The 13,711-nt window shown below is 42.4% G+C and overlaps 1 protein-coding gene across 1 annotated transcript; it reads right to left on the bottom strand.

The window, feature by feature from the left end:
• Positions 1-3,110: 3,110 nt before the first annotated feature.
• SLC52A3 (solute carrier family 52 member 3) lies at positions 3,111-13,711 on the bottom strand. The gene is made up of 3 exons (XM_063425628.1): positions 12,555-13,711; positions 7,496-7,619; positions 3,111-3,513 (listed from the first exon to the last, which is right to left on the bottom strand). The coding sequence occupies exons 1-3, from the start codon at positions 13,589-13,591 to the stop codon at positions 3,301-3,303; spliced, it is 1,374 nt and encodes a 457-aa protein (XP_063281698.1). The 5' UTR covers positions 13,592-13,711; the 3' UTR covers positions 3,111-3,300.

Raw genomic sequence — 13,711 nt, 5'->3', positions numbered from 1 at the left:
GACCATGTGAGGTGGTGTGTATGTCTCTGTGTCGGGGCCTGAACCTTTGTGTCGTGTTTGGGTTGCTGGTCTCGCTGCAGGGCAAGGTAAAGCTTCTGCTGCATTGGGCACTATTGTGCCCCCATCTGGGCTGCCCAGGGCGTGTGGGTATAAATACCATGCTCCCATGATCACCTGAGGGCGTGGAGGGAGTGTGGGGGGTTATATTAGACTCGGTCTGCCGGTCGATTTAAGAGTGGGTTGTTCATGTGGGGTCTTCTCTTTGTGTTGCGCTGAGTGTGTAAAAGAAAAGTTAAACGGAAGTGAAAACATAAAATAGTCAAAACTCTTTAAATCCTCCAAACTTAGTCCTGCTGTTTTGTTCAGCTCTGTGAGGCTGTGCAGCGTGATAGTCTTTAGTCCCAGTGTCCATATCTGGTGTCACCTACTGCAAATCCAAAGGGTAAGAGGAGGCAGGGATGAAAAAGGTTAAGGTCCATAACGGTATGTACGCATTGAATTTAGGAGGATGGATTAGTCTGTGGTGGTGGTAACGGGCCGGTAATATAATGGTTAGGAAGGACAGTGTTTCTCTGCCAGCTGTCTGAGGTGTCTCGGGTGGTATTTGGTGCATGGAGTTCCCTCCTTGGTTCCCCGTGGAATAAATGGAGGGGCATTAGCTGGGTTCCAGGTGTGAGTGGTAGCAGTTGACCCACCGTTAGCCATAGAGTCCCCTGGGAGCCCCAACGCAGGCAGTAGTCCTTTTGCCCTTTGTATGTCGTGGACTGGGTGTGTGGCGTCTACATGTTGTACCTGCAGTGTGCGGGGTGATCTCCATCTATATGGATTGCTGTTCGCTCGTAGGAGGGCCGTGAAGGGCTGGAGAGAGCGGCGCCATGCAAGTGTGTTCCCCAATAGGTCTGCGTAGAAGGAGAGCTCCATGCTCTCGAAGGAATATGGAGAGTGCTTGCATACCGCGTTGAGGACTGCGGTTTTGTCCTTGCTCCTCAGGTCTCGTGGTGTCACCGGCCGGGGCCTTAGTCGGTTTGGGTAAGCAGAACATCCCCTCAATCTCCACCGCTTTCACTTGCTTGGGCAGTAGGAGCACTTGGAGCATTCTGCGTACCAGGTGAGGTAGCTCTGCCTCCGTTGTATCTTCAGGGATCCCCCTGACCTTGAGGTTTAGGCTTCTCCTGTGGCCCTCTGCCGCCGAGAGCCTCAGATCCGTTTTTGCGTGTTGCTGCGTCAGCTCACATACTGTTTGTTGCAGTAGTTATAGTTTCTTCGCATTTTGGTTGGTGTCTTGTTCCAGTGTGGCCATACGGCCACGTCGGCCTGTAGTGTGTGTTGTAGGCCCGCGAGCAGGTCTTTCAGGACCGCTGTTGTAACTGGGGCCGAGTCTGGGGGTGCAGGTGGTGGCTTGGGGGCCGGTAGTGATAGTAAATGCTCCTCCGCTGCCCCGTCCGAGAAATTATCCGATATGTCGGAGGCGAAGTTCGCGAAGGCGGCCATCTTGGCTTCCCCCGCTTTTTTGGGCCTGTCGCCAGAGGTCCCCTATGTTTTTGCTTGTGCTGGGCTTGTCTGGCTAAGATTTCTTGGTCTTGCGACCCATTGTGTCTTTGCCTTTGTGATGCTCCGTTTTAGGTTTGCGTCTGAAGGGTGTTCAGCCCTTTTTTCACCGTTATAGTGACTTGTTGGTGCCGAGCTGTTCCAACATGTGGCCATTCAGTTCAGTGGCTTGACTCGGCCCCCAGGCAAAGCATTTTTAGGAGGAATCTAGAACTCGTACAGAATGTATACTTTTTTTCTATCTTCCCCTAACATTGTAAATTTGACTTGAATAATAAACCATTTACACTTTGATGAATAGACCTGGGGACTTTCCAGGACCCACCTGTGTGGTGTTGAGCTAAGGAAAAGGGCAAAGATTGGATTGAGGACAGAAGTATTTTAAGTTCACGGGCACTTGTCTTTGTTACCTCTAGGTAACGAATTTGGGGGTGAGGGGTAGCAGATGGAAGAGCAATGGTCTTTCCATCCCTCAGGCTGAACCAGGAGCTTATGAGAACAGTTAATGTCCAGGTGGTGCCAGCCTCCACTCTCCACCCCCCCTACCAGCTGCAATTCAGGATCCATCTGACAGGCCGGGCAAGGGAAAGGATGCAGTGTCACAGAGCACTTTGCATTTCAATGCAGCCTGCTGCACACTTACAAAAGAGCAAAATGAGCATTTTATTGTCCTTGAGTTCATTATCTGAGGCCATCATAATGGGGAAAAGAAAGGAAAGCTCCCTTGTGGCTGGTGGAGAGGACACGGTGCTAAATGGCTCTTTATCCTCATCTCACCCTTGCATTACCTGGCTATCTCTGTGAAATTTGTGCTCACCATTTTCTATTCCCCCAGTATCTTACAAACTGTAGATTAAATACTATGATAGCAGTTTGCTAGCGCGAGACTTGTGGTCTGTTCCTTCAAGCTACCTGAAACAGTTCTGTGTGGTTAAGCACAAATTCTAAATATCTCATATTTCTCATGAATGGAGGGGGTTCATTCTAGGCACTAGATCCTAAAAGCTTATGACCATTTTCTTTCATACCAAGCACAAACCGTTAGCAAGAAACAATTGGGAATTTTGTAATTTCTAATATTTTTTGCTTTGTATTTACATGCAGGACGTCCTCTGTGCTCTCAAGGCAAAAATCAGAAACGCCTTTAATCATTGAGCTGATAATTCTCACGGAACGCTCCGTATCACATCACTACGGCATATAATTGATAAACAGGTCTGCAGCTGACGCTCTCATATATTCTGATTAAGGACAAGGTGCAGACACGGACCCCTTTTGTCTCCCCTTCTTCCTAATTCAAAGGGAGGCCACATCTTATAAGGGGTCTCAGCTGTACCTAGCTTTACGGTAGTCAGGCCCTCACTCTCAGGAGGATTGCAAATGCCCCCTACCAGCCCTGTGAGGGTTAACGTCTGTTCTTTAGCTATTTAATGAGAAAACGACACGCAAACCAGATGAGACACAAAGACATTTTATTCATCATTACTTGACAGAGGTTTATAAGAATCTATAGATGTGAAGATGTCTACGCACATACCATAAGTATACTGTATTTGCTTGTAATAAAATGCCTTAAAATATATTTGCTACTATTTGTGAATAGAAATTAATCTGTGAGCTGAGACGTTGGCGTATCTCTTCTCATATACTTAAACATTTCGTAAATATCCAGAGGTAGAAATGGATGATTGGCACTTGTATCGTTTTAACACTATGTACAAGTTAGGCCGAAATTGCAAACTTTGACAGAATTTAGGTTGAACATTGTGTGTTACAAACGTCTGCAGATTTAAAGAACCCGTATACATTCACCAGTGGGAACATGACCAGAGCACCAATCATGGAGCCCAGTTGCACTACTGCCCCACACCACACAAGCGCGCTGTGACTTTGACTACGTAGGATTACCCCAATCATAACTTTAACGTAGCTCAGTGTCCCAATAAAGAGGATCCATGATATTACCTGTCAGGAAGCAAAAAGAAACATGATAAAGAAATTTATTTGTGTCATTGCTATAAAATGAGGGGTACAGCTTTCATTGAAATCGATTGGAGACTCTTAGCAGTTTGATCTGTGACTGTTCCAATCTCGATTATTAAGGAAAAATGAAGCATAATGTGGATAACCTAAGCAAGTTTTTATTTAAATAACAATGTCTTAATAGTTTTAATAGATGGTGGTCTCAAAATGGCTGCAGGCAGGGATGTATTTACCACAAGGCAAACAAGGCATTTGCCTAGGGCGGCACTTTCTGGGGGTGCGCCAAAAAATTTGAGTGTGTGCCTGTCAGTGAGTGGGTGTGTCAGTGTGTGTCTGTCAGTGAAAGTGTATGTTGATTAAACAGTGTGTGCCAATGACTGTATGTCTGTGCCAATGACTGTGTATCTGTCAGTGAGTGTATATCAGTGCATGTATCAATGAGGGCATGTGTCTGTCAGTCACAAAAATGGCCTTGACACAAATTGGGGGGGCAAATTTAGATTTTGGGGGTGCCCGAATTTAGTCGTGCCTAGGGTAGCACAAATCCAAAATACACCACTGGCTGCAGGACAGTGTTGACATGATACATTGTTATCCACTTTAATAAAATTCAATTAAAAAGAGCAAGTATTGTTTGTGGGGAATTAAACTAGCCAAACGACATACAGCCCCACACATAACAGTGGAAATATTCCTGCTAGAAAAGGGCCAATTGTTGAAATCCTTAAAGGGACACTCCAGATCCCTAAAGCACTTTAGCTCACTGAAGTGCTTTATGTGTGAAGAGTGTGTCCTCTTTTTTTCATTTTACAAAAAGTACAGATTGCAATAGAAATTGGCACTTATATAAATTAACCACCTACCTGAATGTCAATCAGACATTTGGTCCTGTTACTTCCTGGTCGATTAGCTTGTCTGTCACCAGAGCACTTTGTGACAAACATACGTTTTGTACAGAATGAATACTAGGCAGCTCGGAACTGCCTAAATCACGTGTGCTGGAGTGCAGCTAGGTCCCTGCACAAAAGTGATAAAATCTCTGAATGTTCAGTGTTTTAACAGAAGTGCTGCTCATACAGACTCCTACCAACATGATCATTTCAAATCACTGAAGTGGTTTTGGGAATTGGAGTAACCCTTTCACCATTTAACGGTCAGTGTCCCCGATCTCTTTCAACTGATTACATTTCAGTCAAGGATATATATGTATGTATATACATTAACACACACATAGCTATCCTATCTATCTATCTACAGTTGTTATCAAAATCATTCAACCCCCATTGAAAATCAGGTTTATTGTCAAAATTTGCAGACTTTCAGCTATTTGCAATGAGCAAATCAAACAAAAGCAATTGAAATAGCTCAACACAACGAATGCTTCAAGTGATTACCCCGAAATTCAACTGAAAATGCAACTTATCCAGTCTCACAATTTTCTATGGGGGTTTAATAATTTTGATTACAGCTATATCTCTGTTTAGAAGATATACCCCTAGTGAAAACATGCATTAAATCTGAACTATTTGTAAAATTAAAAGAGAGGACACACTCTTCACACATGAAGCACTTCGGTAAGTTAAAGTGCTTTAAGTGGCTGGAGTGTCCCTTTAACAGCAGGTCAGAGATGGTATACCTTTAAACTTCTCCATGCTATCTGCTACAATACAGTGCCTTGTCTTGCCTTCCTGGCTTCATGGAGGGGTTTATTTTGTTTTTAATTCTAATGTCCTTCCTGATTCACAACAATGAGACTCAAAAAAAAAAAGTTTCTGCCTACAAACTACTTAAAGGAGACAGCCCACCTCTTACACAAGCTGCTGCATTTGAAGCTAAACAAACATCTTGCGCCTACAATGTATATAACCACATGCTGGTGCATTAACCGCTAGTCCAATTAAATGACACTGTGCGGATTTTGCCCTTAATATTGTAATGGACCACTGTGGGTGTTCACACTTTTTGCTGTTGCCTAACATGTTTAGACTTGCTTGTGCAACACCTAATTCTTTTCTGTCCTCCTCTTCATACAGCTTTGTTAGAATTCTGTGCAGTGGAAAGCTATTCAGTTGAATTCACAGTGTAAATAAATATTTTTTTGTTTCACTGCCAACTCCTAACCTTGTCCAAGTCAAATATTGACCTGAAAAACTCTGAATACATAATTTGTGGAAGACACAAGGACGCAAACATGAATTCTGTAAATGTAACTGCAAAGAGGACTTCGACCTTGTCAGATGAAATATTTGTGTCATTGATAAAACCAACTAGTGACCATAATAAAACTTTATCACTTTTCTTTTAGTTAACAGTATCCGTCTCTGGAGATTAGCGCTTTATATTAATAGAATTATATTTGTTTTTAAACTTGGCGTCTCTGTTGAGCTGGTTAGCGTTTTGTGTTTCCGATCATTGTCTTTTCTTGTCTGACATCAAAAGGTAAATGTTAGGCCAGGGGTAGGCAACCTTCGGCTCTACAGATGTTGTGGACTACATCTCCCTTGATGCTTTGCCATGATGTAGTCCAAAACATCTGTAGAGCCGAAGGTTGCCTACCCCTGTGTTAGGCCATACTTTGATCTCTACAAGGGGGTTTAATTTGATCTGAATTTGTCTTAATGAAGACTAGAGTTCCGAGACTCATCTGAGCCCATACATATTCCTTGCCAGTTACACATGTGTTTAAGAACCAGGCAGTAAAATGGAAATTCTGTATTTCATACACTCCTGACTGCATGTTCTCCCTATTTCATTCTAAAGATAATGCATTAAATAGAAGATGCTCACCTTTTAAAGTCTTTTATTTGCTTTAATTTCACAGACTCTGCAGTGACCTTTAAACTGACCAGGATGCACCTAGGACCTCTGTGTCAGTCCTGGACTACCCGTTGCTTTCAATGGTAGTGCTGTGAATATCGTATGAATCCTTTATAATATATTGAGCAAAGAAGTCTACTACGATCTTTATAGCAGATGTGTGACTTCATTTAATGAATGTGGTTAGTTTTGTAAGTTAACAGAAGCTGCTAGTAATGTTTTTGTGAATAAAGCAGCCATGTGTTCAGTGAGTATGCAGACATTCTGCACAGCTTTCCCATACACCGCTAAGAGAGACATGCATTTAAACTATAAACCCATGCATACAGGCATAAATTTTTTTTAATTTAAAGGTACACTCCACTGCCCAAATTTAAAGCATCCATGCATTTTTTTTTACATTAGGAATATCTAATAACATCTTGTAAAAGCTGAAAATATGTTGTCTACAGCCTTTGCAAGCCCTCCCCTTCTAACCCCGCCCAGACTTTCTGTGGCTGTCCTATCACAGACTTCTCAATGAGAAGTCTGCAAGGCAAGTGCGCTGGGCAATGGCTGCATCTTGAGTTTAGTTTTACTGAGCTAAACAACCAGGAAGTAACAGGACCAGTTGTCTGATTGAAAGCCAAGGCCAAGGGGAGTGTAACACGGTTAATTTATAAAAGTGCCAATTTCTATTGAAATCTCCACAATAAAAAAAAGAGCACACACTGTTCACACTTTGATTGTCTCATCACTTTCTCTTGGAAGTGGGAGACAAGAGGTGGATCTAGGACGAAGGTGGTTTTTGCTTTTTATTTTTTTTCTCAAAAACGTGCATCTTATGTTCAAAAAGTATGATTTGCTTTGCTAAACACTCCGTCACAGTGGTTCTTCCAAAACAATATAATACATACCTGGGAAAAGGTCTGTAGAACACTTCATTTAGACTTTGTCTAGCATCAGAGGAGCACTGGATGCATTATTGCACCTTATGTGTCTGTTATTATCTTTTATATGCAGGGTCTTCTAATAATTAACAGGAAGATAGTGAATAGACGTGCGACCACAGTGTGACCACAGGACCTGGGTTAGTGGTTTTGCTTCTCTCATAACTCTCATTTCATTATTTTGTTTTGCAGATCTGTTTGTTTATTATAATACTCACAATAAGAGCCACACCCCATACACTGTCATGCAGAATTGGACACGGACTCATTATGGCTGTCATCATATTATAGGCACCAAATCCTGTCCCAAGCAAAGACAACAGCACCAAGGTTACTAAAGACCTAGAAGAAGAATGAGAACAGAAAAAAAAACATAGATGGCTATTAATAGCCTTTCAAACACGTGTGTGAGTCACTGTCACTTTAATTAGGCACTGGAAAAAATTGTAATTTATAATTTATTTTAAAAAATAATACACTGAAAATTCGGATCCCAGCAGGAACATATATTCACGATTTATCCTTCCCTACAGTCTGCTGTAAAATGGGCAGTAAAGATACACTCAATTCTGAGTGGTTATAAAAGTTTGTCTTAAAAGATCGTGGATCATATTGGGGTACATAGACTAATTGATTGGGTGTGCTTGGGTCTTGCTGCTGTGTACCCTGATTTCATGCATTATAGCTTACAGCCAGCCCGAGAAGGGTGGGAGCTATAGTCTAGAACAAAGGTGCCCAAAAGGTAGATCCCCAGATGTTGTAGAATTACAATTCCCTTGATGCTTTGCATTCCTTTAGAATGACAAAGCATCATGGAAGCTGTAGTTTTAAAACATCTCGGGATCTACCTTATGGGCACCCCTGGTATAGAATATCTGAAATGCAGTTTCCCCCAGTACTATGCACCCCTGCTTCTATGTCCCCTAACCTTAATTAAACCCTAACAGTTATGGCAAACTCGTTTGTTTATTAATCACGAACACTACACTCTTAATAATAAAGAAAGTGCTGTCACAGCATTGATTAACTACAGCTATACATATTAAACCAGTAGGTTTCAATGGATATCCTGTTAGTGGGTTACATTAAAGTGGATAAATAATCTATTACTGTGTAAACCTGTATTGTTAATGGACATTAGATGCATTGTTATAAACCTCATGCATGTACATCGCTGTGCTATAAAAATGCATTTAACATTTGTATGACTTTACTGAAGCAGCAGTAACTAACTACCTTCTTTGCATTTACTGACAAAGCAGTTGTTGACTTATGTACGTGTACCTAGGTAGTTACTGTGTATTTATTGAAGATACAGTAACTACTGCCGCTGTCTATATAAATATCACCCCTTATCTAGAAACAGTAGTGTAATATCTACTAAAAAAAAGTCCTGAGATCTTGCAAAAAAAATGATGTCCATTTAGTATCTGATTGGCTTGATCAGACACATTGTAGCTCCCTCTGCAACGTGGGCAAACAGAGAAATAAGGATTCAAAATTGACACATTAGAAGCCACTGTTTCATTTCTTAATTACCCGGAAAAAAACTAAAACATTGATAGCTTGACAGGGACGTACAAACAGGTAGAAGAGAGAATGAATCAATTAATATATGACGACAGTTCGGGGTAAATATCCAGACACTGGAAGTTTTAATTCATGTAAATCATATTTACTGTTTTCTATGTATACTGCTCATGGCACATCCAGCGATGTACGGTATGCAATTATTTATATAAACCCACACATACAGTATAGGTACATGTAACCAAGCTCTTGCAACATGCAGACAATAGGTGAGAGGAGAGGATCGCACTTTAGTGGATTTCAGTTAATCTATTGATAATTCATTAAGGACAGCCTCTCCACAGCTTTGTTTTCTCCTGGGATCTTTTTTTTTTCAGTGATCTTTCAATGTGCTTATTGAAATGTAATTAAATGTCATCTATCCTCTACCTGTTAATCCCTCTTCTGTGTAGACGTACAAGCATAGCTGTACTCATGGCTTTAACGAGAAGCTCTTTAGTAAATTGTGAACATAAACCCCTCTCCTCCAGTGATTGGGTGGCACTCTGCAGAAGCTTATTTGGTTCCTAAACCCCCAAAATTTTAAACCATTTTAAATTATTTACCTAACCAAAAATTGTGTATTGACAAGGGGAATTGCAAATTTGAAGCTAAAATATTAAAAGTACAAAAAGATAGCTGAGCTAGAGAACTTTCTCCAGTCTGACTATTTGGACATCAAACTGTCAACTTTGTTGTCAGTTCTCCACAGTTTCAGTTTAGCAAATAATGGATTGTGCCAAAAAAAGTGTCAGGGCATTATTGTCATTATGGGTGGATAAGCAACACAGGGCTCTTCCTAGAACAGACTTCCCGGCCGTCCTAGCATCTATCGCTTTGGGACAGAGTCAAAAGAAATTGGCACTGATCTCGGATTCATCTCGCATGACCTACCACCTCAGAAATAGGGCCTTCCCGCCCCGCATGCATGTTAGGGATTTCACTGGGCTGGAGAGGGCAGGTCTCCAGAGATTTAAACATTTGTACGCAAATCACTTGTTTGTTTCCTTTGATGAACTCTTGTTGCTCTATCCCCTGGCTCCTAGGCACTTTTGAGGTACATGCAACTGCGGGATTTCGGAGAGCGAAACAAAGTGCAAGAGGTGACAGAACGAGTCCCGACCTTTTTTGAAAACCTATGTGACAGAGAAACAGGAAGCAGGGGCCTGATTACCACCATATACAATTCGATTAGGACCAATGGGAGGCTTAGCTGGGAGAGGTGCAAGAGAGTGTGGTGTGGCAGGACATATGGGAAGCTGCTAATAAAGTATCAATTAGCGTGAGACTTCAAGAATAGTCAATTAAGACAATGATGCGCTGGTATACCACACCCGCCAAGTTACACCGCATGGGTAAGGGGACGACTGATCTTTGTTGGCTGTGGCGAGAGGGGTACTTACGCACACTTGTGGTGGGACTGCACAATGTTACAATCGCTGTGGAGGGAGGTTGGAGACCTACTGACTGATCTGCTAGAGAGACAAATAGACCTGGACCCATGGGCCTTCTGGCCAGACCTATAGACGGCATGGTGACGTCACGTTGGCGGCCAGATGGGCCACAGCGGCGAAGTGGCTGGGCTCCACTGTCCCCGATATGACAGAAGTGACACAATTCATCAAGGACAATTACTTGATGGATAAGCTCACAGCAATAATCCACAACACCACCAAATCCTTTGAGAAGTCGTGGGCACCCAGGGAAGCAATGGTAGGGTAGAAACTCCTCAAAGGACGAGGGAGTGGTGGCTCTGCTTGGGGTTGCTGGGGTAGGGGATGGGGTTCTGGAGGGTATTTGATGGCAGATATTTGGTTGCTAAAACAGAGACAGGGTACTGCATTCTTCTTACCGATGGGGTTGTAAAACTCTGATGAATTAAGCGTTGCTAATGTCAATGCTAGATAATACACGGAGCTTCTGCGTAAGCATCCATTGAAATTCCTAATCCTTTAATGCTTGTCAATGAGAAAAAAAGAGTTTAAAAATAAATAAAAAGAACACACGAAACACCATAACCACTACAGACCGCTGTAGTGGTTATGGCGCCTGAGATGCCCTGGCTTTCTACAGAGTAAATAGTCCAAAATTTAAGAACAGTTTGATAACTTACCTGGGTCCTGCTGGGTGCCTGTTATCCCTTCCCCAGTCAGGAGTTCCTTTAGTTCCACTGGGCCAATGAGTGCAGTCCTGCACGCCTGGGCTTATCTCAGTAGCACAAGGTTTCAACAGCAGGGAAGGCAACAGCAGGTGCCCAGGCAAGTTTTCAAGCAGTTCTTAAAAAGTTTACTTTCTCTGGGACTGCGCAATGGCACTTGTGGTACCATAAACACTACATTGGTCTGAAAAAAAACTACTTTTCTAGACCAGGCTAAAATAGGTCAGATATTCTTAGTGTCCATCCACAAATGCTTCAGTCTGTAATGTGTTCCTGTGTTCAGGTAAGATATATCTTAGCTCTGATGACTAAATCCCCTCACATACGCAGGATATACAAAGAGAAAACCGCTACAGATACACAGTCAGTCTTCGTTTCATGGTGCTCATATGTAACCCTTTTACTGCCTTTCTCTAACAGTAAACCCACTTACTGTGGCAAACCTAGCCACTTAAGACTTTTGTGATGTATAAGGGTGGCCCTGGAGAGACTGTTTGATATATGGCTTATTTTATGTTTTTCGCTTAAATATGTAATAGAGAGCATTCGTATGCTAGTGCCGCGAAAGCCGCTAGGATTCCTATGGTAGTTTCACGAACAGTGACTTTCAACACTGTTTGTGAAACTAACAAAGTACCGAATGGGAGACCACACACAGGGGCTCGTGTGGCTCCCATTACCGATTGCAACATTGTATCTATCCTCTGTTAATTGATTCTCAGGGTGGTCGCTGTTCTGATACCGACCACGTGGCGACGGCCATCTTGGATCCCCTTTTAGCCCAGCGGTGTTTGGTCGTCGTGTGCCTGGAACTAAAATCGGCTACTCAACAGCACGAACACCGCTGGACTTCCAGACCGCTCGGGACCACCGGTCCTTCGGTAGTTTCCTACACATCGTTCATTCGTATGTTTTCTTGCGTGTGCATATTAAAAAATGTTTCGTGTGGCATTCGGCTAATTGTGCTGGGATCTGAGCGGTAGTTTCCCGAAGTATGCGCTCAGATCCCAGCTATCTATACAGATGTCATTCGGTTAAATGGCACGAATAACGTGCAAGTTATGTATTTTTAAGTGAAAAGACAGGTTCTGCTGTACAGAGGGATAATCCACTTAACAGGATATTCTTATGGGAGTATCCCTCTCTTACAGCAGTGCATGGTGGGAAAATTGTCCTGTATGCTCAGTTCCTCATGTAGTCCCTACTGTACAACCCCTGCAAAGCCACTCCAGAAACCCCTTGCATGGGGAACTGCACAAATACTGTGATCTGTGAATAAAATCTCAGTTGACTCCTAGCCTATGTGTCGTCTAATTCTTGGGAAGGAAGAATTCTTATAACGCTACCGGGATTATTGGATATTGTACCTGCCTACCTGGATTATTATATGCTATTCCTGTCTACCAGCGGAGATACTGTGGATTATACTACCTCTCCGCTACACTTACTAACACATTATTAACTTTTATATGACAACTAATAAATAAGCAGCATTCTATGTGTTTATACAAGTGTATATGTGCTGTAGTTCCTGCATTACAGTCTCTTACCTGCTGGGTAAGAACATGGCGATCAAACAGGCCAAAGGATTAGCCATTGACCCTAGGGCTGCTGAAAGGTGATATGCCAGATTCCCATAGGGCATGCACGAGTAGGTCTGTATGGATGGGAGCACACCATTGGTAAGCGCATTCACCCAGGCAGTAAGGAGATATAGCAGAGCATACTGGCCACAAGAGTACATGTTCTTTTTAAGTTCCATATCTGGCATAGTGTCCTGGTTTGGGGGTTCATCATGTGTTTTGGTTTCTGAGCTTCCTTGGTCACACGATTGACTCAAGTTTTCTGAAGTTGAGTAGGAATTGAGGGTGAGAGCACTTTGTAGCAAGGACCTGTTCAAGCTGTCCTTCTTTGACAGCCTAATTAAGAATACAAATGCCACCAAACAGAAGATCATCATGATGCATAACAGGAAGAGAAACACTTGGATTGAGAAGTTAGCAGGAAGATACTCTGTTTCAAACTGATTCTCACCGTAGGTCCTGTTGGACAGGTCTTGCGTCCCATTCTCAAATTGAGTTATATTAACACACCTCACTATCCCAACACCTTGAATAAGTGACAACAAGCCTGGAATCAACCCACTCAGCCCTTCTCCAATAAAATAAGTAGTCATGTACTGTGCCTGGAGCTGCATCATGAATGGCAGGAACGTCACTGATGATGTACAATCCACAAGAGACAAAAAAAAGGTTAAGATGAGGAATGCTGTGCTATGGAGTTGTCCCGCTATCCATGTTGTGTGTCTCCAAAAAAATCCTAGGAGGAACAACGCAACGATTCCTAAACTAATTATTGCGTATATGACAAATGTTTCATTTAGTTTTCCAGGCTTGAACTTGTGCATTAGTGTAACAAAGAGTGGCCCCACATTGGCCATTTGGATGAGGACAGTGAGATAAGATGGGAGGTACCATCCTTCTGGCAGCTCATTTACTATAAGTGGGAGTTCTACCCAAAGACCATTAATGGCAACCCAAGCTCCGGTTCCAAAAATGCAAGCCAACAGATGTAGAACAAAACCCATATTTACTTTTTTTATGGAATCTTTCAAGTAATACTGATTTTTCTTTTTCAGGATTGGCTGCCCCTTGAACGAGTCTTGTAAATTCCTATGGGATGGCTGAATCAATATCTGAATCCTTTC

Source organism: Pelobates fuscus, chromosome 6 (genome assembly GCF_036172605.1).
Source record: "Pelobates fuscus isolate aPelFus1 chromosome 6, aPelFus1.pri, whole genome shotgun sequence".
Taxonomy (NCBI): Eukaryota; Metazoa; Chordata; class Amphibia; order Anura; family Pelobatidae; genus Pelobates; species Pelobates fuscus.
Note: the sequence above shows the minus strand (reverse complement) of the source record. Positions and strands in the feature narration are given on the sequence as shown.